The sequence below is a fragment of the Pogona vitticeps genome, chromosome 6 (genome assembly GCF_051106095.1).
Source record: "Pogona vitticeps strain Pit_001003342236 chromosome 6, PviZW2.1, whole genome shotgun sequence".
NCBI lineage: Eukaryota > Metazoa > Chordata > Lepidosauria > Squamata > Agamidae > Pogona > Pogona vitticeps.
Window position 1 is genome coordinate 87,759,961 of NC_135788.1, and position 23,367 is coordinate 87,783,327.

The window sequence follows — 23,367 nt, forward strand, 5'->3', positions numbered from 1 at the left end:
ACTATGTTTTGCTTCTGAGTATGCATCTATGGAGTGTGATTTCTTAACCATTTAGAGTGTAGTCTTTCCTTGAAGTAAACTCCACCTGCCTCAATATACCTCATTTCCAAGAAACAGGTATAAAGCTGTACCTTAAATTGCAGATGCAACATGTCTGATAAATTCCAGTATGCACATTTCCAGCTGATCTTTGAGCCACTTATCAACATGATTGATAACCAGTGGAATGCTAGAGTCTAAAATGGTACTAATGTCCAGTACCAATAACTGGTACTTGGGTTGCATATCTGTTTCGGACAGCTGCCTAGAGTGGTCTTATAGGCCAGATGGGCGGGGTATAAATCAAATGAATGAATGAATGAATGAATGAATTGAACGAACGAACGAACGAACGAACGAACGAACGAACGAACGAACGAACAAACAAACAAACAAACAAACAAACAAACAAACAAACAAATAAAGCGGCTTTCTCCACTTATTTGGCTTGGAGATACATTGCTTACTGGCTTACTGGCTCCTGCATCTTCCAAATGATGTTGTATTCATGGAATACAATAGTATTATAATCTCTTATTTAGTCTCCTCATTCAGCCAGCATGGGCAAGGGATTCTGGAGTCATTGCCCAAAATTTAATTTTTCTGAGCTCTGCCTGCTTTTTTAGGGAAGAATTAGTAGCTTTAAACTGCACATGTTAATGGGCCAAATGCTGCCCAACTAAAATTTGTACTGCTGTTGCCTCCTTTCAAGCTGTCCTGCTTAATTCATTAATGAGACCACTATGGGAAGTGTACTCGCGTGGGCCCTGACATCTCATATTGTTTAAGGAGTGCAGTTTAGTTGATTTCTAAAAATTAAATGTATTGGGTTTTCAAGTGATCTGGAAGTTAGGTTCTATGAACTGCACACCCCTCTCTTTAAGACTGTGCTGAATGCAAACTCATTGGCGAGGAACAAAGGTACTTTGCACATGTGTACAGCTACACTCTTTTATGACTGTCTTCTGTAAGAACAGTATGATGGATAAGCATCAGCCTTGAAATATTTCTAAATACATCTTGAATTTTATTTTAAGTACATTTTAAATATTTTTTAAAAAAACTGGAATGTGGAAGAAATAGTTGACATGGGTGGGTGGGATTGGGGAGGAATGATTTTATTTTTACACCACATGGCTGTAAAGAGTACTCTGAAGAGTTACAAATGGAAAAATAAACCCACCCCACCAATATATGTCTCAAGGAATTTACAGTCTAGATTTTGACAGTGGGGGAGAGGGATAACTGGGGAGAAGGAAGAAGGGGAGTTGCAAAAGTACTAAGAACCTCATGCAGTCAAGCACACTTGGATCTGAAAGCAAATGCTGTTGAGAACTACTATTGAATACCCCGTAAGAATTAATATAATAGGTATAAAGATTATTTGACTATGACTGTTAAAATAAAGGCAAATGCTAGAGAAGGCTAATCCCTGCCTCCCTTTCTCTTTCTGATTTCTTTCCCCTTCCTGCCCTCCCTTCCTCCCTGTTTCCCACAGGTTGTGCATCTGGCCCAGGTGAGTTTCCTCGTCCATGCATTTGGCTCAGCCTTCATCCTGGACCTTGAATTAAATCAGTAAGTATCCCTTGTACAGGTGACTTCCTTCTGATTTAGAGGGGAGGGGAAGAGAAGGATGTGAGGAAGGGGAATGGGGCACTGGTCAATGTCTGGATCATGTATATCCGTCCTCAGGCATTGCGAGGTGCAGGCTTAGCAAAACTCTGCAGTGCTGCTCTTGGTGGATTGTACTACAGTAATTCAGAATCTAGGAAAAGGAGAGGTAACATTTCTCCAGATTAAAAGATACATGCCTTGTATGCAGAGGTTCCCGGTTCGATCCCTAAGATTTCCAGGTTGGTCCATGGGGTCGCGAAGAGTTGGATACAACTGAACAACAACTGGAATAATTTGTGCCTGAAACTCTGAAGATCAATCAGTGTCATCAGTACTAGGCTAGATGGTCTGATGGTCAGACTCTGTATAAGGCAGCTAAGGTATAAGGTTCCAAAGGTCCCACATGTGCTCAATCAGAAAACGCAGGGCTAAAAGGTTCTTCTGTGACATGTTGGCTTTCCGTGAAGTGTGACATTTCAAAGCACTGTTGACATTTGATGCCCTCCTTTGTAATAGGACACGGAATAGCCAGCTCTGCCATTAGATAGAGTGGGGCGGCTACCTATGGCAGTTAATTGCCAGTAACATGACAGACCACCCATTCAATAAATTATTATCTGTTTAATTTGTTTTAGTTGTACTTTTGTTATTGGGAGAAAAAAATGGCCCCGTAATGAATGAGATCCTGGCATGCTGACTAAATATGCAACCCCAGTGTTTGAACTAGCTTTTAAAAATATTTTTGTTTATTTCACTATCCTTCACTTTGGGATGACGGGTGGGCAGAAAGACGATAAATAAATACAGCAGATAAAGAGGTGTATTTATTTATCACCCAATAAAGCAAAGCTTTATTGGGTGATAAAGGCACAGTTGTATTTATTTTTTTACAATTATTTTAAATATTAGTTAACATTATTTAATAAATAAACAATAGAATAAATAAGAAGCACATTTTGATCTTCTGCCTCCGGTGCCTGAAGAACTTGCCTGGCCTTGTGTATCATGTACGTGAGGTACATCCCAGTACCTCACATACATGGTACAGCCCACTCCAACACAGCTGAATGTGTTGGAGTGGGTTTACCATCTAAGCTGCATTATATAACAATATAATAATAACAGCACTGTTAAGACTACAGAGCTGGAAGGGATCCTATGGATCATTGAGTCCAGCCCGTCAAGGAGGCACAGTGGGGAATTGGGTTCCCAGTTTCTACCTAAACCATTGAGCTACCCAGCAGTTCTGTGTCAGCTTTTTGATCCTGTAGCTTTCCTGTTAATGGAGGAAAAATACCCCATTCCAATGCCATGAGGCCCCTTTCCCAAGCTGTCTCTGACCCGAGGGAAGCTGAACTTGAAACCAAATAGTGGAGAACTCTCTGTGGGCATCAGCTTAGTTTGGCAGAGAGGCAAAAGGCAAATTGAGTGTCAAGAGTTATTAGGAAAGGGATTGAAATATAAACCATGAATATCATTATACTAATCTATGGTTCTGTGTAGAATGCTGACTATGGTTTGCATTGTCCTATATCAAAAATTATTATCATATAGATAGAAAAAGGTTCAGTAGCGAGAAAGAGAAATGACAGGGTTGTTAGTAGAAAGAGTAGAGATTTTTTTCCTCACAAGGACAATTTCAGATCTAGAGTTCATGTAATGCAAATGATGGTTAATAAGATTCACAAAAAACAAAAAAGCACATCATCACACAATGCATAATTAACTTGTGGAATTAACCGCTACAATGGTGATTAGCTCAGATGCCTTTTCAAAAGGGTTAGATAAATTAGCAGTGGATTATTAGTCATGATCTCAAAATGTAACATCTGTGTTCATCAAAAATATACCTCTTAGTAGTAAACACTGTACATAGCAGACCTGGGGAAAATGCAAGAAAATTTTATATTCATGATGTCCTATAAGGAGATTATCTACCCTCCAATTGCAGAAACGGTGCTTGATTTTTTGAACATGAAGGGCCATGGAAAATAATTGAGTTATATCTAAGTCAGAGCCTTTGAGCATCTGAAGTATGCATTCCTCTACTAGGCCACATGATTGAAGCAAAAGCCCTTAAAATGCCCCTTCTGCTCAGTCCAGGAGCCACCGTGCATTGAGCGTATACAAAATGTCTGCTCCTACCCACATCTGAGCCATCTGAACCAAACACTATGGGGCACAGGTGAGAAAATGGCACTCCCTAACCCAGCTTGCCCCTCTATTTGGAAACGAACCTCCTTAAATACAGTACCAAGAAACATCAGACAAAGCTCTTAACAACTCCAAAGAAAAAGGAGGAGCCTTTAGTTTTACTCCCACCCCCAACTCTAGTGAAGGACAAAAATGATAGTACTTTAAAAAAGGGAAAGTAAATATGACTCGGGGGGTGTTACTATTTATTTTCCTAACACTCACAGATAGATTTGCTTCTAGATTTCAGTGCGCTCTAAATTTGTGTACACTGAAGCAAAAAATCCCATTTGCCCCAATATAGTAAACAACCCTAGGTGTGACAACTATAAAAATATATTAGCTGCATTTGAAGTTATAATAGGGAGAGAAACAGGGGTTTGAAAAGGATTCAGTATGGATATATGCCTGTTGATACAGGAAAACTTGAGGCAGGGGGAGTCGATGTATACATACTCAGGCCTTGGATCTCCAGTTTTTAAAAAAGAATGGAGTCTTAGAAAGGTGAAAAAAATTATTGTCTAATAAACTTCCATGGAGCAGAGTCTAGTTTATGAGATACATGGAAGGTTAACCTCAGTCAAATGTGTGTACAAATGAGGGGAGAGAAAGAGCTGTAAATCATGATGTCAAATGGCCATGGACAACAAGAGATACAGATCTGGCAATTCAGCATAAAACAAAAATCTACCATGTAAAATAAATATTACAACAATTCCCAATGGCAGTAATTGGTGATAAAGCATTTTCTGTAGATTGTATTATGTAATGCAGTTTCCATAGATAGGAAATTATACAAGTATTTTAGACAACTAGAATCTGCATTGTCTGACAGGTATCATCTCCTCTAGTTACTTATAGAAAAACAAAAGTAGTGGTCTGATCGATCCATGGGCAGAAACAAAATTGTGTGTTGTGTCTTATCTTTATTATGTCACTTCAGAGTTATAAACCTAAACATTTTCCCTTTGAATGGTTAAATAAGGACATTATGCAATTCAGTGTTTTGAGTTGTTTCCTAGCTTTGTTTTGATAGTTAACATCTGCAGAGGAACAGAAAACTGTTTGCTCTGTTCAAGATTTTGTTTTAGAACATGAAATGAAGTGTCTTGTCTCAAATCATGCTGCTTTCTTGACCGTGGAAGTTTCATGGTGGGGCTTTCACATATGGACTTGTGAGGCAGGGCATGGGTGTGTATGTCTTTAAGCAGGAGTCTTCAAGATCCAAAGTGAATATGTGTGTGCCTACGCTTGATTGTGACAGTGTGACAGAATGAGAAGCACAGTTAACATTCGTCTGCATGCTGATTTTATATTCCTGATGCCACGCCAAGGCAGGTGCTGCACGATGTATGTGTGGGCTGTAATTGCCCAACGGCTTATGTATACACGAGGGAATGCATATATTGGCATTATGGGAAGTGGCTCCTTATTGTGGGGAGTTGCTGAACATGTGCACAAACTCTGCCTCATTTGCTTTTAGGGAACTGCTTTGGAGTAAACTGGGTAATTGATTGTAGTTTCTATACGGCTGGTGAGTGGTGTGGCCGCCAGGGACCATATCAAGCCGATTCTGTACAAGTTACATTGGCTACCAGTTGCTGCCCGGGCCCAATTCAAAGTGCTTGTTTTGACATATAAAGTCCTAAACGGCTTGGGCCCTGGATACCTGAAGGACCGCCTCCTTCCATATGAGCCTACCCGGCAGTTAAGATCTAGCCAGGGGGCCCTTTTGAAAGAGCCATCCCTCAAGGAGGTAAGAGGGATGGCTTGTAGACAAAGGGCCTTCTCGGCAGCTGCCCCCAGACTATGGAATGCCCTCCCGACTGAGATTCGTCTGGCGCCAACACTGATGACATTTCGGCGCCAGGTCAAAACCTTCCTGTTCCAGAAGGCTTTTAACTGAAATAATATTAACTCTGGGTCTGATGGCAATTTTATATATATTTTAATTGTATTTTAATTGTACATATTTTTATTGTATTTTAAATGCTGTAAGCCGCCCAGAGACCTTTGGGTAGTGTGGGCGGCATATAAATTAAATAAATAAATAAATAAATAAATAAATAAATAAATAAATAAATAAATAAATAAATAAATAATAATAATAATAATAATAATAATAATAATAATAATAATAATAATAATAATAATAATAATAATAATAATAATAATATGACCATCAAAAGTATTAGAAACATGTTTTTTAAACTACACGTCCCATAATACCTCAGCCAACATGGATACCTCTGCATTGTCTCCCATATCTGGCTCTGACATAATTGGTGGATCCTGATATCAGATGAAGCACCAAGGAGATATGTAGAAAAAACCTACAGTACTTTAATTTCTAAAATGAAGGCCGATATCCTGTTGCAGTGATATCACTGGCAGCAGCAGATTGCCAATAAATAAATAGTTCCCTTTTCAGTTTCTGGGTATGTGTGACTTAGTCTTAACTACAATTGATCCTTGGTGGTAGATTACATTGCACATACCGAGTGGCACCTCATTCATGTGGATTTCAGTACAGTGGTGCCTCGCTTGACAATGTTAATTCGTTCCAGGGAAATCGCTGTAGAGCATAAACATTGTCAAACGAAATTTTAAAAAAACATTGAAATGCATTAAAACCCAGTTAATGCGTTCCAATGGGCTGAATACCTGCTCGTCCAGTGAAGATCCTCCATCCTGCAGCCATTTTTGGTGCCTGTATAGCGAGGAATCCATCCTAGAAAACAGCGGGGGGGGCATTTTGAAATTCCCCCATTTAAAACATCGCAAAAACATCGACGTAATGCGGATTCGTCGTAGAGCGAGGTAATCATCTAGCGGGGCACGACTGTATTCTAGTGCTGAATGCTAGCAGTGAAAACAGGGTCTGGGTAGTATGCTCTGATGGTCTCTAGTTCACATCATGACCTGAACCTTAGAAACTATCTGGTGTATTACCAAATGTCCAATATGTGAGTGTGTAATTGTGTCATTTTGTACCCTGGGTGTGTAAAATAATGCATGAAGTTAGCGGCTTTGACTGTAACATTGCACATGACTACTGTATATTTTTTGTGGTGTCCATATAACACTGCCTGTCTGATGGTGGTTGTCACTGACTATTTGTGTGGTGAATAAAAGTTATGTTAACGTATGCATGTGTGTGTGACTGAGCCGATTAGGGTAATATTGTGGGGCTTCTCATAACCATGTGGCATTGTATGAACATCTACTGCATATATACATTGAAAGCTTGCATTAATGGATAAAGGAGTAAATACATGAATAAGCATATGAGAATATGACAGCAGAAATCCCAGGATTGTATGCACTGATTTATTGTTGCATGATTCATGCAGTATTGTGAACACATTTGGCTTTTTTAAAATCTAGTAATTACCAGTAACATGCAAATATATCTCTTTGTGTGGTGGCTTCTTCTTTTGCTGCTCTGGCATGCAGTAGGCTCTCAGAAAACTGCGATTAGGTGAGTGCCCCTGAATATTTAATGGGGCATCTGGAACCATTTCTGCCCTTCTGTGCTCCATCCTGAAAGTAAATTAAGCTCAAGGCACCAGGTTACCCGTAAGAGGAGGTAGCTGATGATGAGTCTTGGGCTGTAACCAGAGATGGTGCGATTACGAGAGTGTCAGGTAATTGAGTTTCGGCCCTTGCCAGTAGTGCCGGCTTTCAACCAGATGTCCTGAGAATTAATTGGAGATACAGTTTTATTTCCAGTGTTGGGGCTATAAAATGGATGGAAAGAAAAACACTTTGCCAGCGGTTAGACGACCAAGAGTTGCCAGGCTTTTGGTGTGTGTGTGTGTGTGTGTGTGTGTGTGTGTGTGTGTGTGTGTGTGTGTGTGTGTGTGTGTGTGTGTGTGTGTGTGTGTGTGTGTGTGTGTGTGTGTGTGTGTGTGTGTGTGTGTGTGTGTGTGTGTGTGTGTGTGAGAGAGAGAGAGAGAGAGAGAGAGAGAGAGAGAGAGAGAGAGAGTGAGTGTGAAAGATGTTGCTGTTTCAAACAAACGAAAAGAATAAGACTGACAGATGTATTGTAGTGTGAGATTCTGTGGGCGTCAGCTCATGCTTAAAATGCATCTGTTCACCTTAAAGGTGCCACAAAATTCTTCTTGTGGCTTCGTTTTCCATTCTTGAAGGCTACTTTGAAGAACATCTGATTGAAAAGTGGGGTAAACTAAAGGTGGAATAAAAACCCTGGAATGAGGAGGAGGAGGAGGAGGAGGAGGAGAAGTGTGCTGGTGATGATGAAAAATGAAGAGCACTTTTAAGAATTGCCTTTCCATTGCAGTTGGTCTCCACGCTATTGGAATATGGAAGGAAGAGCCTTATTATTTCCCAATCATACTTGCCAAGGAACTAATCCTAATTCCCAGTATCTGAATTAAAACACTTTCTTTTTCTTCCCAGGAATATCTTCACCTGAACTTTTAAGAGAGGGGTTCATGCGTTCAGCAGGCTGGGCTGAGGAAAGCCTAGAGGAACTAGCCAATAAATCGAAGTGATAGTGGTGGGCGAGTGTGGCAAAGCTGGCATCAGACATCTGTTGCCCAAAAAAATGGGGGAGTAGAACCTCACAGATGTTTGTTTGGGAAGCAGCAGTGGCTGACGTTAGACTGCGGGTGCCAATGAGCTTCCTTATGGGGATACACATACATCCAACAATATTAGTAGTTAGGGACTGGATGCTAACTGGCATCCCAAGCAGAGACAGATGGACAAAATAATGATAGGAAGATGGACACAAGGCAAGGCTCACAGCTTTGGTGGACCATCTGTGCTCCAGCACCTGCGTTTCCTGAAATCATTTAGCTGGGCAAGAATGGACTTGAAAAAATAGGAGGGCAGAAGGGGAGCAGGATCTCACACAATAACAATGGCCTTCACATATCTTTCTCCTTCTCTTATCAGTCACCTGTTGTCTTCACAATATGTGGAACGTCATTTTGGACAAGATGGAAACATTAGTCACACCACGGTAAGGAGAAATGGGCTTTGGGGTTTGGCTCTCAGCTTCTTCTCTGAGCATGCAGTGTCTTTTTCTTCACCACGAACCACATCTAAATATATGGGGCTGGGGTTCAGAAGGGGAGTTCAGCATTTCTGGGCAGGTTGAGCCCCGAGACATATCTTTCCTTTTCAGAATATGGGTCTGGCCTGTTTTCTCATAAAAACTCTGGCCTTGATGACTTACTTTCACTCTAGGCAAGATCTCTGCCTTCAAACATCCCCTGGAGCACGAAAGGAGCTCTCTGGGTGGGGCGGTGAGAAGATTATGGAGGGGAGGAGGGCCTATGCGTCTCTGCAGTTGCTTAAGCAAAGAGGTGCTTTGCAGACGCTGAGTCTGAAAAAGAATGAATGGGTTTCTCCCAAAATAGCCCTGCTCGCAAGCCAGGAATTGGTGCAAACCGAAGCCTCACAAGTAGAGCATCAATAATGCTAAGTGGTTGCTAAGTGGTTGGTCACACACACTCACAAGCAGCAGCAGCAGCCAGATCCTCTGAGTCCTCTCCTCCCTTCCTTTGCGCCACCCCCCCTACCCGCTTACTCCTCTGCTTTGCAATGAGCTCAGGCGTCCCCCATCTCTGGCTGAGCTATACCTGAACCACACTCTCTTCTATAAATAGCCATGCGAGGAGGTGGGAGGGGGCTTGCTGCCCTGCTTGCCTATCACACTGCAGCAACCCTGAGCACCAGCCTGTGCAGGGACACACATGAACTGGTGCGTGGAAAGGCACCGATGGGGAGCGGAGGAGACAGGGATCAGAGAACAGGCTGGGATGGCTGCTCGCAAAACCAAGTGCACAAATTGCAGGTTTCCGTGCCATTTCCTAGATGAGGTACCTCCTCATCCCAGTGGATGGATGGATGCTGGCTAGAAGACAGACATTAGGATACCTTTTGTCTGCCAAACAACAGGATCTATTCGTCCACTGACAGCATGATTCCCCCCCCCCCTTTAAATCACTCTCTATATCCACTGACTACATCATTCTCCAGCTTTATTTTTGATAACACTACCTTCTTTGATCCCTCCCAGTTGTCTTGTAGCCTTTCCCAACTTTTTCTAACTCCCATCATCCACAGCACATATGGCTATTCTGGATGGGGATGATGGGGGTTGTAGTCTAATGCCCGAAGAGCCATGGGTTGAGGAAGGCTATATGGAAATCTCTGTAAAATTTGCCCCATCATCTAGAACTCAGATTCATGCTCTGTCTTCTGCTCCAACCTTCCACTTTCTAGTTTTGTCACGGTCTTCAGGCATAATTATTCAGACCTCAGATGCCAAATTTGTTCATTTCTCTTGTTGTTCTGCCTATGCAATGCTCGTCATTAAATCCCTTCTCCAGCTTCCTATCCCATTCCATATTTAACACAAACCCCGTGTTATCCTTTTGCTTTAGAGCTGTCTGTGTCCTTGCTCGACCGTGGCTTCCAGCCCTTATCTCTTCACATGCCGCTGTTCTTCCAACTCTCATTATTCCTGCTCTCTCTCTGAAGATGTCTGGGTCTCTTAAACAGCTCTGCCATTCTTGCTTGCTGCCTTTCATGTCTGAAAGTTCTTTCTCAGAGCACTCATGTGGTCCTGCTTCTTTCCCCCCAATGTCAAATGCAACCTCAGTCCTCTGAAGACTTTTGTCATCCTCCTAGTAGGGCCCTCTGCCTCAGCTCAAGCTTCAGTATGTGTACAAATGGCAAAGAGATTTATGGGGGACCTAAAAGACTGACAAATTTTATTTGGCATCCCGCTTTGTGGACTCCGATTCACTTCTCCCAGATACATCTCAAGATGCAATCCATGGAAAGCGATGCCTAGTAAATATTGTTAGTTTCTAAGTCGTCACAAAACTGCTGTTTTTGCTTCCATGGACTAGCACAGCTATACCCATGGAAATACTAATTGCATGTAAACTGCATTTCTGAATTGCTATCCCATAGCTTGTCTATCTCCTTTGCTCAGTTGAAATCTAAGGCTAAATTATCCAGGATGGAAAGGGTCCTGTATAGCCTGAACTGTTAGGGTAGCCTAACATGTGTCCTTTTTGGTTTTGAGAGCTGTTAAATGCTCAGTCTTCTGTGTCAAGGCATTCTGTATTTGAAGGACTCTTTAGTCTGATTTACCATGCTATATTCCATCACTTTTGACCATTTTCTTGCTGCTTGGCTTACATTTGATATTGGAGCAGGCTAGAAAGCAAAAAAACAGAACTAAGTCAGCTGAGGTGAGGCAGGGGAGAAGAAGAGAGGCATTGAATAAGAAGGGTTAAAATTATTTGTAGTCAGCGAATGGGTTTCTGAAATGGAAATTTTGAAGAAATTAATATAAACCCTTTCTTGTGTTCTTAACGACCTTGGCTCGAAGAACCTTATTTTCATATAACCAGAGAGATCCACATGGTTGGTGTTCAGTTCCTGAGAATTCAGTTTGTGAATATGTAGTACAACTCTGAAATGCACCCATTGTCTGTAAATAATTGCTACATTCTTCTTATTCAGCATCAGACTTCCTGTCCTTTTCATGCCAAGCCACGATCAGATTTAATTCAATCCCCAAAAGCTAGCCAAAAGGGAGGGCGAGGGAGCCATAAAGAAAGGAGGACATCTCTGTGTGTCTTCACTATAACTATATGATATTGATTAAGGAAAGTCTTCTCTGTAAGCTTGCAGGACAGAATAGTGAGATGGTACATTGCGCTGGATGTGTTGAACATCCAACGTTCAGTTGTGGTATCGCCAAGACACAAGGTGCTATGAAATAGGTCTGCCCAAGTCCTTGCAATGCTACTGCCAGTTGAAGTCAATCAACCTTTCCAAATCTAAAGCACTTGTGCAGTGGTGCTGTTCTGCTAGCGCACTGTGTTCCCCAACCTCTCTCTAGACACGATCCCCTTTTATAATAGCAAGTAACTTGTGAGCCCCCCTGCCACATTTGTATGAAAAGACATTTTAATGGAGTAAAGAAGGCACATTAAAAATATATTTCTAAGAATATAATTCTAATACATTGATATTAATGTAATAATACATAATCATGGGGGAATCCATAAATCTGCCTCTACCAAAGAAAATCTGATAAGGGCGGGGCAGAGAGGTCCACGCAAACCACTTAGCCACACTACCTGTCCAACCTCTTCCGAACACTCTTGAGCCACCCTGACTCCTGAGTGCTCCAAGGAAAACCAAAACTCACAAGGTTGTACACTTTAACTCCACACCAACCTTGCCAGGTAGGAAAGTCAAAAATACTCACAGATGTAAAGGGAACTAGTAGATACCCGAGGTAAGATCCAGATTTTGTACCAACAGAACCTCCTTTTCACAGACTGCTGTGAAATTTTTATAGTTTTATTGAAGATGTTGCTAAAAGTCAAAAAAGAAAGTAAAGTTCAAAACAGCTTCAAAACTTAATTTAAAAAGTTCCAAAGCAATCAAAAGCTGTGCAGCTAATCCACATACAAAAGATTTGAGACTAGGGCAATTCTAGATCAGTTCCCAAAGAAAATAATAAAATTAGCTATCCTATACTAATACTAATAACTATGCAAAAATGTAGCATAGTTCCAGATCATATGCAGAATACAGACTAAGCAACAATACAGCAAATGAGCATAACTGTCTCCTTTGAGAAGCTAAGCCAAAGTACCTAAATTTTCTATACTATTTTTATTTCCATCATCCCCCTTTCCAGACTTTTTGAGGAATTTTACCAGTCAATTACCCTGAACCTTCCAGAAGAGTACTTTTTCTCAAAGAACCTTTACTCGCTTTGCTGTTTTTCTCTCCTTTCAGTTCATCCAAAGCCAATTTTTCACTTAATTGACATATTCATTCATTCATTCATTCATTCATTCATTGGGTTTATACCCTGTACCATCTCAGGAGAAGAAGCGTCTTATGACCTTAAAACACATTTCTTCCCACCAGATAGCACCCATTTGCAAATTGTCTCCTAATTAAGGGCCGGTCTTTCCATTCTTCTCTGACATAAGTTAACAGGCCTAGGTTTTACAGAGGAATTTAAACTTGTTAACCCCTTTTTCACCAGTCTCTTGGCAACAACCTACCAAGTTTATGAAGAGCGTACTTGTGCACTTAAGGTTGTGAGACAAGGTTTTATTTTTCCGGGCTAATTTAAGCCCCTGCTCAGGAAACAGCCCACTGCATACATTCCTATTGGGACAGAATCTCTTTGAGGAGGGCTGGGCCATGGTAAGCAAGAATGCCACTCTGCCCACCAAAGTGGGCTGATAACATAACCTGGTGGCACTTCAACCACTTCTTCTCTACCCTATTCCTCTTGTCAGCCGTCGAGGAGTACGTTTTTCCCTGAGTCATCTAGTTAATGATTCCTGTTCCTTGTAAAAGTAAGCCAATCTGTATTACATTCAACTTGCGAAAGAGTCGCTGCCTTAAAGAATTTGGAAATGTTACGGTCTCCATTCCCTGTTTCTTCTCTGCTTCAGGGAGCTGGAGAGCACTGTTACTATCAAGGCCGACTCCGTGGAGAAGCGAACTCTTTTGCAGCTCTCTCTAGCTGTCACGGCCTGCAGTGAGTAGAGCAAACTGAAGGTGGGTGGGAGGGCAATCCTTCAAGTAGGGGAACAATATTTCCAACAAACCTGAGTAAGTAGTTGTGATTACATGGCACAGTACTATTTTTTTGTAATTTAATTGTTGCAATTTTTATTTTATTGTATCTGTTTTTATAATTTTTATGACTACCGTCTGAGGATGATGTAATAAGTTAATTTTTTTTAAAGTATAAATAAAATATTAAACAAGACCAGGAATTCTAAATTGAGTGTTGCTACTTGAACAAGTGACTGTTGGCATATCACCATCATTGCTGGGTGGTTGTTGCCCTTCCATATCTTTGTACTAACAATTTTAATATACACATGATAAAATCCTTACAAACCATTCCCTGGCTTAATAGAAATTTGAAAATTTTACTATTTTGGACTAGAGTTCCCCAAATTCTACTGTGGGAGTCTAGGGAAAGTTACTTTCTTCAATCTCTGCTATTGTGTGTTAATGTCACAGACCTCCTCATGGTTGATCCTTAGACGTCTGAAAGCTATGGTGGACTAATTCTGTGTTTCTCTGCCCCCTGCCCCCAGCGGTGTTTTCTCCGATGGAAAGGGCACGTACCTCCTGGAGCCTCATGATTCACCTGAGCACCAAGAGGTAAGGAAGGCCTGGCCCAGGCTGTAATTCTATCACTGCCACAGAGATACCTTGCTTGGATTTCATGCTGAAAGGTGAAAGGAAGGCTGAAGGTAAACAGTACATGGATTAGCTTGCCTTTTGTTGATTCTCCCACCCTCATATCTCTAAACCTCTCGGGTCATGGAATTCATTCTAAGACAGAGCTCTTATAACCAACATAAGGGTCAGTGTCAGGTAGACCCTCTGTACGAGACAGAATGTTAGCTTTGGAGTACAAAGAGAGACCCAAGTTCAAATCATTGCTCAAGCACAAAACTCACTGGGTGACTTTGGGGCAATCATTATCTCACAGCCATTCCTACTTTACAAGACTGTTGTCAACAAGCTGCAATCAAGGCTGATTTCCTCCCCTCTCCCTGCTGACTCCTGTGTAGTGAGCTGAAGCAAATTAACCCAGGGAAACCCAACTTTCCAGATTCAACTTCACAACAGATCTATTCACATTTCTCTTGTTGTGTCGTTTTATTCCCTGAGAGTTGAACACAAGTACAATAAAATTTTTGAATTATGCTTTCTTGTCATGGCAAAGCTGAGATGTTTTAAGTTTAGCAAACATGGCGACAAAATCTTCACATGGCCAGTTTGCTTCAAAATTTTTAAAAAGCACTCCTTTCTCTTTCCTTTGATATAAATACATATTGTTCAGTTTGACACTTAACCTGAATCTAAGTTGATCTGTTCATTTCAAAACATACATTTTCTCTTCCCTCAGAGGAAGCTTCATATTGATAGCATTCTGTTACTGCAAACATTATAATATTTGCCAGAGGAAAATGGATGCCTGAATGATAAAGATCTCTAATATTGGGATACAATGTGTGATACTAGTCCATAAAGAAATCAGGCTATCTGAGGACCTGTGTGTGTTATGTGCCAACAAAGTCACATAAAAATTATGGCAACGTTAATAGGGTTTTCAAGATATGTGAGATATTTAAAGAATAATATTATCATAATACCCCCACAGAATTTCCATGGCAGAGTGGTGATTTACATACTTTTATTGTTACAGCACCAAGCCATATACATAAAACTGAATTAAAAGCAGAGCTTCAAGTATAGTACTGACATATACTGCAAAAAGCCAAATCAAATATGCAAAAAGCAATAAAACTAGAAATATAACAATGAAAGACCAATGTCTAAGTTTGGCTGTCTATTCTGGCTACTATGGCATGCCGCCCAAAATTTCGCTACCAGTTCTGGAATAATCCGATTTTGATCAATTAACAATTGGTTACAGTAGTCCGAGTCTGATTAGCTTGTCATATCTTTTAAGAGAGGTGTAATATATTTTCCTTGAATCATGTTATGCCTGTTACATCTGAACATCATATGCTCAATGGATTCTATCTCATCAGATCCACAAGGGCAGAGTCTCTGATCCCTCAGGATCTTCTTAAAGAGTGGTGATTTGAACCCAGATCTCCTGAATTCTAGTCAGTCACTTTATCGATGACACCACACTGACTCTTACTTCTAAACTATGAGCTGTTAAATAGAAACCAGAGTAACATATGCTTGGGGATGCTGCCAGGCATCCTTGAAGCATGTTTTCTTTCCTTGCATGCCCCCCTCCTTGCATGAGCAATGCTAAGGAATTTCCCAGGGTGCCTCCTTTCATTCCTGTTGCCATGGCAGCAAATGGAAGGAGATTCCAATTGCGTATTTTCTGTGCCCTCCTTGGAGAGCCCTCAGCCTCTACACTCCCACCCCTCATCCCTTCCAATCTGTATGTATTAAATGCACACATTCCCCCCTGCCTCAGTTTATCACATTTGAAGGCCTGTTTGGGTAAATGAGAAAAGTTGTGCGATGGTGGTGGTGGTGGGTGGTATTTAGCACAATAAAATGCAGACTATATTTTAGCAAAGGTTTTGAAGAGGGGGGAAGTGGGGGAAGCCCAACCACAAATGACACAAATTTGAGCTGGGGCTCACTGCCAGAGTCTAGAACTGATTTTCAACATCAGTATGTTCAGTGTTGTAATGTGTGAATCATCTAACAGAGGAGAGAGTGTCTGTGAATATGAGCAGGGTCTTCTTTGCTGCCTGAATAGTCACGAAAGCTCTGTGCAAACTGTCATGCTGAATATGAGAGGATCTTAACATAGATTTTGTTATTGCTATGTGTTGTCATGTTATGGTGACTCTAATTGAGAGGTCTCCAAACTTTTCAGTGTGAGGGACACATCATACATTTTCCACATTTCCGAGGGCTGAAGGAAGACACATACACACACACAAACACACACACACATACCCGCACACCCGCATGCCCATGGGCTGAAGGGAACGGACGTGAGCCTGCAACGTTCCCTGGGCCGGATAAAAAGATACAGTGGGCCAGATGTGGCCCACAGGCCATAGTTTGGAGATCCCTCCTCTACTTGATAAGTTGGTGTACTTGGGTATTGAGCCATGGGTTAGGGAGTTTGATTCCCCACTATGCCTCTAATGGAAAGAGCCAGCCTTGAACACTTTGGGCAAGATGCACACTCCTAGGGTGTCCCTAGAAGAAGGGAAGAGTAAACCAGTTTATATCTAGGAAAGCCTGCCAAGGATCACCATAAGTCAGATTTCAACTGTGCCCTCCCCCTGCCTGTGTATTTCCAACCTGCTAGCTAGGGCACTCTGAAAATGTTGATTTTTTTGTGATTCTTTATCACATCTTTGTCTGACCTTCTGACCTCCATCTTTTAATGATGGGCACTTTATAACAGAGCAGTTTGTCCTTTCTCCCATCATGTCTGAAAGCAAGGAAAGGATAATGCTGTGTGATAATCTATGTTGTTCCTTCTCTCTCTTTACTCAGAGATAGCTGGTGCCAAGTTTTCCAGTCTTTTGTTACCAGCTGTCCATATACTATGGCCGCTCTGTACTTGATGCCCACAAGCACTGCCAGTCAGAGCAGACAATACTGGACTAAATTCTTAGTCTCTTCTAGGGTATAACTCTATCTTCCTTTGGGGGTGCAGGGAGACCTGTGGTGGTTGTGAGAAGTAAAAGAAGGCTTTGTGTTGCTGTGGAGAAGGAGGCAACCTGTGGAATGAAGAAGTTGACATATAGCTGAGAGATGGGAGCGTAAGATGGAGGGTAGAACTTAAATAAATACCCTCCTATATGAGGGTAGCAAAATGGAAAAAGGGAAATGGGGGTGCAGACTGGGCAATGGTACAGAGAGAGGAAGAGGGAGTGACAATTCTATAGAATGGAGACAGAAGAGGACAGAGGCTTGACAGAAACACGATGGTGCAAAAACAAGAGAAATGCACAGAGAAAGAGAGCATTAATGGGCCATGTGTTAAAAGGAAAACACTGAATAAAATGCTTTCCTGCTGTTTTTGTAGCCCTACGATCCATTTGAGTTAGTTAAAATAAAGGGCTTCTCTGTCATCAAATTAGAGTATAATCAACATGTTTGTAGGGAGTAAAATCATTATGGCAAATTCAGCCACCCCTCCAACCTACACACGTCCATGTGAAGGACTGAGGATCATCCCCACATGTAGGATGTTTCTGTGTAACTGTACATTCATTCCTATTTGTTCAGGCTTCCAGTGATCTTTGAGTGCAATAACACGTACACACTGGCTCCCAGACATGCTTCACATGCTCCGTATGGACTTATTCTGTCCTGAATGAGCACCTGGCAAGACTTTATAAAAGCTGCTCTCAAAGTGAATTGAAGCTGTGCTTTCTTGAAGCAGGGAAACATGGTCTGTGCTTCTGGTTCCCGTTCCTTAATACCTTGTTTAACACAGTATTAAACTGAAGTAGCAATTTATGTGTATGTGTTTAAGGGAAGGGAATTAAGAGGTACAGTATTTACAGTACATACACTTTTAAAAAGATAGCTGCCTGGGGTATTTACAAGTTCCTTCTCTTTTTATTCCCTTCAGCAGAAACCACTTGCTCACAGAATCTACCGAACACCTGCACCTCATACTGCCCAGGGCTGCACAGAATCAGGTAAATGTGACTCCCTCCTTGCTAAAGGACTCTCTTTATTTTCTGCTTTGGAAGTTAGGGCACATTCTGAGCTTTCAAACTTTAAATCTCCATGTAGATGAATTTCAGTTCTGTTTTCTAATCTGCTGGAGTTTCTGAAAATGAAATACACTTGCAGAACAATATTTCTTTTCCTAATACATCAATCTAACACAAATGCCTGAAACCACGGATACTAGTGAACCTTATATACAACATGCAAGTAGGCAGGAAAAAGACCACAAGGCTTGCCCCCTTGTATGTGGTATATGGGGTTGTGGTTAAACCGCAGACACCAATCCTGCAGATATAGGAGTCCTACTGTACTACATAGTCTTTAAAGTTACCCCCATATTTAAGACAGAATACAAATATTTTTTTGTGGGAAGTGTAAAAGTTTTAACATTTATCCCATTTCAGTTCTGAATGTGAAAGTTTTAATTACTGGATCCAAATGTTGGCCTTAATATACATCTAGCTTGACTCTGTCATGACCAATTTTTATTTTAATAGTGTTGCTACTTTTTTTCTATTTGTTCAGATAGCAATAATAATCTTAGTAATAATACCCACGTTGTTAATTTGCTAGAAGTGGCTTCTATGTGTAGGACATAGCATCTAAGAACATGTAAAGAATGCTTCTCATCACTTCTGAGCAGGATTTCAGATTCCAGTGCTGATCAGGAGGTGTGGTGGGGGTTACAGGAGAGCTGACAAGTTTTTGTGGCTTTGCTCTGGTCTGCCTTCAATGTCAAATCATAAAAAAAATCAATTTCATGGCTATCAGTTATTATCATTTACCACAAATAAGAGAAACAGCATGGCAGCACATATAGAAATATCCGTTTTTCTGTACTTTTCTATGTGCTGATTTAAACCTGGAACTATGTATGTGTGGTTTCTAACAGGCTAGTACAATAGTTCCGTTTCCTTTAACCCCCATTTTGTTTATGTTTTTGCTAATACAGTGGTGCCTTGCTTGACGACGTTAATCCGTTCCAATGAAATCGCTGTAGAGCGAAATCGTCGTCAAGTGGGGAAAAAACTCCATTGAAACGCATTGAAAACCACTCAATGCATTCCAATGGGCTAAATACGTAATCGTCCAGCAAAGATCCTCCATAGGGCGGCCATTTTCTGCTCCCTGTATAGCGAGGATTCCATCCCTAACACACCAGGGAGCCATTTTAAACAGCGGGCGGCCATTTTAAAACCCGACAATTGGCTGCTTTCTGATCATTGTAAAGCGAAGAATCGGTTCCCGAAGCAGGGAACCAATCGTCGAGAAGCGAAAAAAGCCCTTTGAAACATTGGCTTGCGATCGCAAAAGCGATCACAAAAATCTCATCGTCAAGCGGATTTGTTATTTAACAAAGTAATCGTTAAGCAAGGCACCACTGTATCACTAAAAAGCATAAACTGTCTGTTTCTTGTCACAAAGTACTTTATGCTGGTGGCTGAGCCCAAAACGACAGCAAACAGGAATTGTTTATTCTTTGTTGATTATTAGTACATGTTGTAGAGAAGTACTTTCCTGCTAGAATAAAGCACAACCTCTGTTAAAACTTCATTCCCATACTTTCCTCGTGGCTGGGAGGTATTCTTAAGATGTAATTGTGGGATCTTAAATTCATCCTTCGCCTCTTGAACACCCATCTATGAACCAGAAATGACCTAAGTGCCATTGAGGTTCAGAACTGTAGTTCTAGGAGGTGGCAGGGAAGTCTGTGACTCTGCATGAGAGAATTCTACCATGAAAATGTTGTTTCATTAAAATGCACATTAAACCTCATGAAATGGTTGCGACTGTGAAACATTTTTAATTATGGTGCCATTCCATGCGAGTTCACATTTTCCAAGGGCAAAAGCTCTTGCTCGTCACCCCTTCCTTAATTAAAATTCATAGGAAAGATACTATTTCTCAGGGAGCAGCTGCAGTGATCCAGATGGCACTTCAACAGCCAAGATGCTCTTTCCCTCCGAGCAGTAACTCGGCCAATCTGGAGTGTGCTTCGGAGTGCAGGTGCACCCTGGGACTGCAATCTGGAGTTTAAAAATTGCTCCAGGGCTGGACTTTCAGCCTGCTTTTGAGTAGTTATCAGAGACAGTTCTAGTTGTTGTGCTGATAAGTAGCTTCTACTGCTTGCTTCAGACAAACTAATTGTCTTCAAGATGGAGCCATTTCTCAGCCTTATACGTACTTCTGTTAGTCGCTCTAGTGGCCACAACTAAACAGAAAACAAAGTATCTTAATATTCTTGCTAGCATGCTCAGCAGTGTTCCACACTTGCTTCACCAGCAGAGGTTAGGAAAAAAAAATCATTTATTGAATTGCAATACCCAGAACCCCCAAGCCAGCACAGCCATTACTGGTTGGGAATTCTGGGCAGTGCCAAAACATAATTTGTCCTAGCTGTGTTCAGCCCATTTGAGTTGGGTCATGTAGGCCTTTTTCAGGTAAATACAGTGGTGCCTCACAAGACGATGTTAATTCGTTCCGCGAAAATCACTGTCTTGCGAAAACATCGTCTTGCGAAATCAGTTCCCCATTGGAATGCATTGAAATCTCTTTAATGCGTTCCAATGGGGAAAAAATCATTGTCTTGCAAAAATCGTCAATAGAAAACATAGTCTTGCAAAATGCGGTTCCTCATTGGAATGTATTGAATTCTATTTAATGCATTCCAATGGGGGGGGGGGAAACAGTCTTGCGAAGCATCGGTCTAAAAAAACAAAAAAGTCTTGTGAAGCACAGACCCAAACATCGTCTAGCGAAAATCGCCCATAAGAAAAACTTTTGCGAAGCGCAACAGTGATTGCAAAACCCTTTGTCTTGTGGATTAATCGTCCCGCGAGGCAATCGTCTTGCGAGGCACCACTGTAATTCTTGACAGGAATGAGTAGGGTTGACTCTGCTATTTGGCAGGAGGGGGCAGCTGCCTCAGGCTGCTGATTCTAGACACAGTGAAAGGGTAGTCAACTGTTGATTGCTTCATTTGTGGTTATTCTTTGTGCTATCACTCCCAGAGAATGAGGGAGGCTCAGGATGAGCAGTACTGGGTGAAGAGAAAATTTATTTTTGTATGTGTGGTAGCTTAATATAATAGGGATATAATTCTCCACCCATTCCCAGGTAGCAGCAAAACTCACAGGCTCTGAACAAAGTTGTTTTTAAGTTCTTACGTTTCTTTCTTTATGAACCCTTCCCATCCCATCTCACAAGAATTAACCTTGTGAGATCATTAGGGCCTGATGGCATCGCAAGGACGTGTCCAAATCATCTCAGTTTGTAGTCCCAAAATATCAGGAAGTTGCTGACCGGGAAAAACGGAAGCCCAGAGTTAAATTAGATACAGAATAGGGCATGGCTTTCAAAGTGTCTTATGCCCTCAAATTATATGATTTATTTATTTATTTAAAATATTTTTACTCCACCTTTCTCCTTGAAAAGGACCCAAGGTGGCTTACAAACAATGAAAAACAATATTTAAAGTAAAAAGCAATGCGTATACAATGTTGGTTAAGATAATTAAAAGGCAATATTTAAAACTGCAACAATGAATAAGGAGGCATCTTACAACATTAACTGGCAATATTAAGCCAAAGATCAATAATTATACAAAAAAATGTTACTCTGAGAGATGGAAAACACAAAAATGGAAAACAAAAGTAGTACTAAAAATCCATTCAAAGCAATTGTGTATAACAATCTATCTAAAAATCACACACAGGTAGCTAGATTATTGAGGAAAAGTTTGCCTGAAGAGAAAGGTCTTTGTCTGTTTGGAAATTGATAGCAAAGATGGGGCCAGTCTGGCCCCCTGTGGGAGGGAGTTCCAAAGTCTGGGAGCAGCAACAGAGAAGGCCCTCTCCTGTGTCCCAATCAGACATACCTGTGAAGGTGGTGGGACTGAGAGAAAGGCCTCTCCTGATGATCTTAACACCCAAGCCGGCTCATAATGGAAAATACCGTCTTTGAGATAGTTTAGACCCAGGCGATTTAGGGCTTTATAGGTTAAAACCAGCACTTTAGATTGTACCCAGCAACTGATCGGCAGCCAATGGAGCTGCTGTAACGGGGAGTGGGGGTTCTGTGATCACTATAATCAGCCCAAATCAGCAATCTGGCTGCTGCATTTTGGACCCGTTGAAGTTTCCTGACACTTTCCATCAGTAGCCCCATATAGAGCGCATTACAGTAATCCAGTTGGGAAGTAATTAGGGCATGTATCTCACTAGCCAGACCCGAACTCTCAAGGAATGAATGTAGATGGCGCACTAGTCTTAATAGTACAAATGCATTCCTAGGCACCTGAATTACCTGCTTCCCTTTTTTTGCCAGTCGTCTCCCCCCCCCCTTATTTGACACGTGTCCCTTCCTACCCCCTATTTAGGGTGCTTATTTGCTGCACTGAACAACTACATTCCTTCCGGGCTCCCCAAACTGCGGCGTCGAAGGCAGGTAAGTTTACTCTCAACCAGCTAACTCCATGAGAACTGAGCAGGCTGATGATGGACAGGGAGTCTGAGAGCTTAGTGAGAGGGTTCAGTGGTAAAACACCTCTGTGTACAAAAGATACCAGCTTCTATTCCTGGAATTTCCAGGTATGCTTGGAAAGATCCTTGTCTGCAGCAGTCAGAGTAGCAAATACTAAGTCAAATGGTACCAATAACTACATTACATTTTAGGGCTGCAACTACACAGGTAAATAGTTCAAGATTTGCTGCCGAAGTAAAACAGATGCATTCAGTTTTTAAACTGATCACGTGCAAATCAGCCTGGTCCTTTTTGCTTGCAAAGTGGAGCTTTCCCCCTTGCTGATGGGGGGCGGGCTGCTACCTTTTTCAAACCAGAGGGATTTGAATGGTGTTTCCCCCATATGTTCAGCAATTTCATTCCCCAAAAGGATGGGGAGGGGAGAGTGATGTTACTCTAGTGATTTATGAAACTGGGCATGATGTTCTTGACTGCGAGAACACCCATATGGGCAATCTTTCACTATTTGTTCCCAAGTTTTGTTTTGTTTTTTGATATATTGATATATTAGTTTTGTGCTAGAACACCTCTGTGTGCAGCCAAAAAGAATTAATATGAAATAGAAACTACTCTGATGAATTGAAGCAGACTGTTATGTTTCTGCAGCCTGTGTTTATGTGTTTGTATGTTATGGAGAACTTTGGAAAACTGTCCCTTTCCCCTAATGCTGTGCAACACTTTCAATAGCCCACTGGCTTTATAATGAACTGTAAAAGGCTCAAAAGGGGCGGGGGGGGGGAGACTGTGGGC

At 41.4% G+C, this 23,367-nt stretch overlaps 1 protein-coding gene across 7 annotated transcripts in view; it reads left to right on the forward strand.

The window, feature by feature from the left end:
- Positions 1 to 23,367, forward strand: part of ADAM11 (ADAM metallopeptidase domain 11) — an 88,022-nt gene that overhangs the window by 20,838 nt on the left and 43,817 nt on the right. For 4 of the 7 annotated variants that reach the window (XM_073004145.2, XM_073004146.2, XM_078377800.1 and 1 more), the window contains exons 3-8: positions 1,538 to 1,614; positions 8,770 to 8,836; positions 13,326 to 13,411; positions 13,983 to 14,049; positions 17,993 to 18,062; positions 22,475 to 22,542. In XM_073004145.2, coding sequence (XP_072860246.2) covers positions 1,538 to 1,614; positions 8,770 to 8,836; positions 13,326 to 13,411; positions 13,983 to 14,049; positions 17,993 to 18,062; positions 22,475 to 22,542 — 435 coding nt within the window. The remainder of the gene's footprint in view (positions 1 to 1,537; positions 1,615 to 8,769; positions 8,837 to 13,325; positions 13,412 to 13,982; positions 14,050 to 17,992; positions 18,063 to 22,474; positions 22,543 to 23,367) is intronic. The other 3 variants (XM_078377801.1, XM_078377802.1, XM_073004142.2) reach the window with 1 other exon arrangement.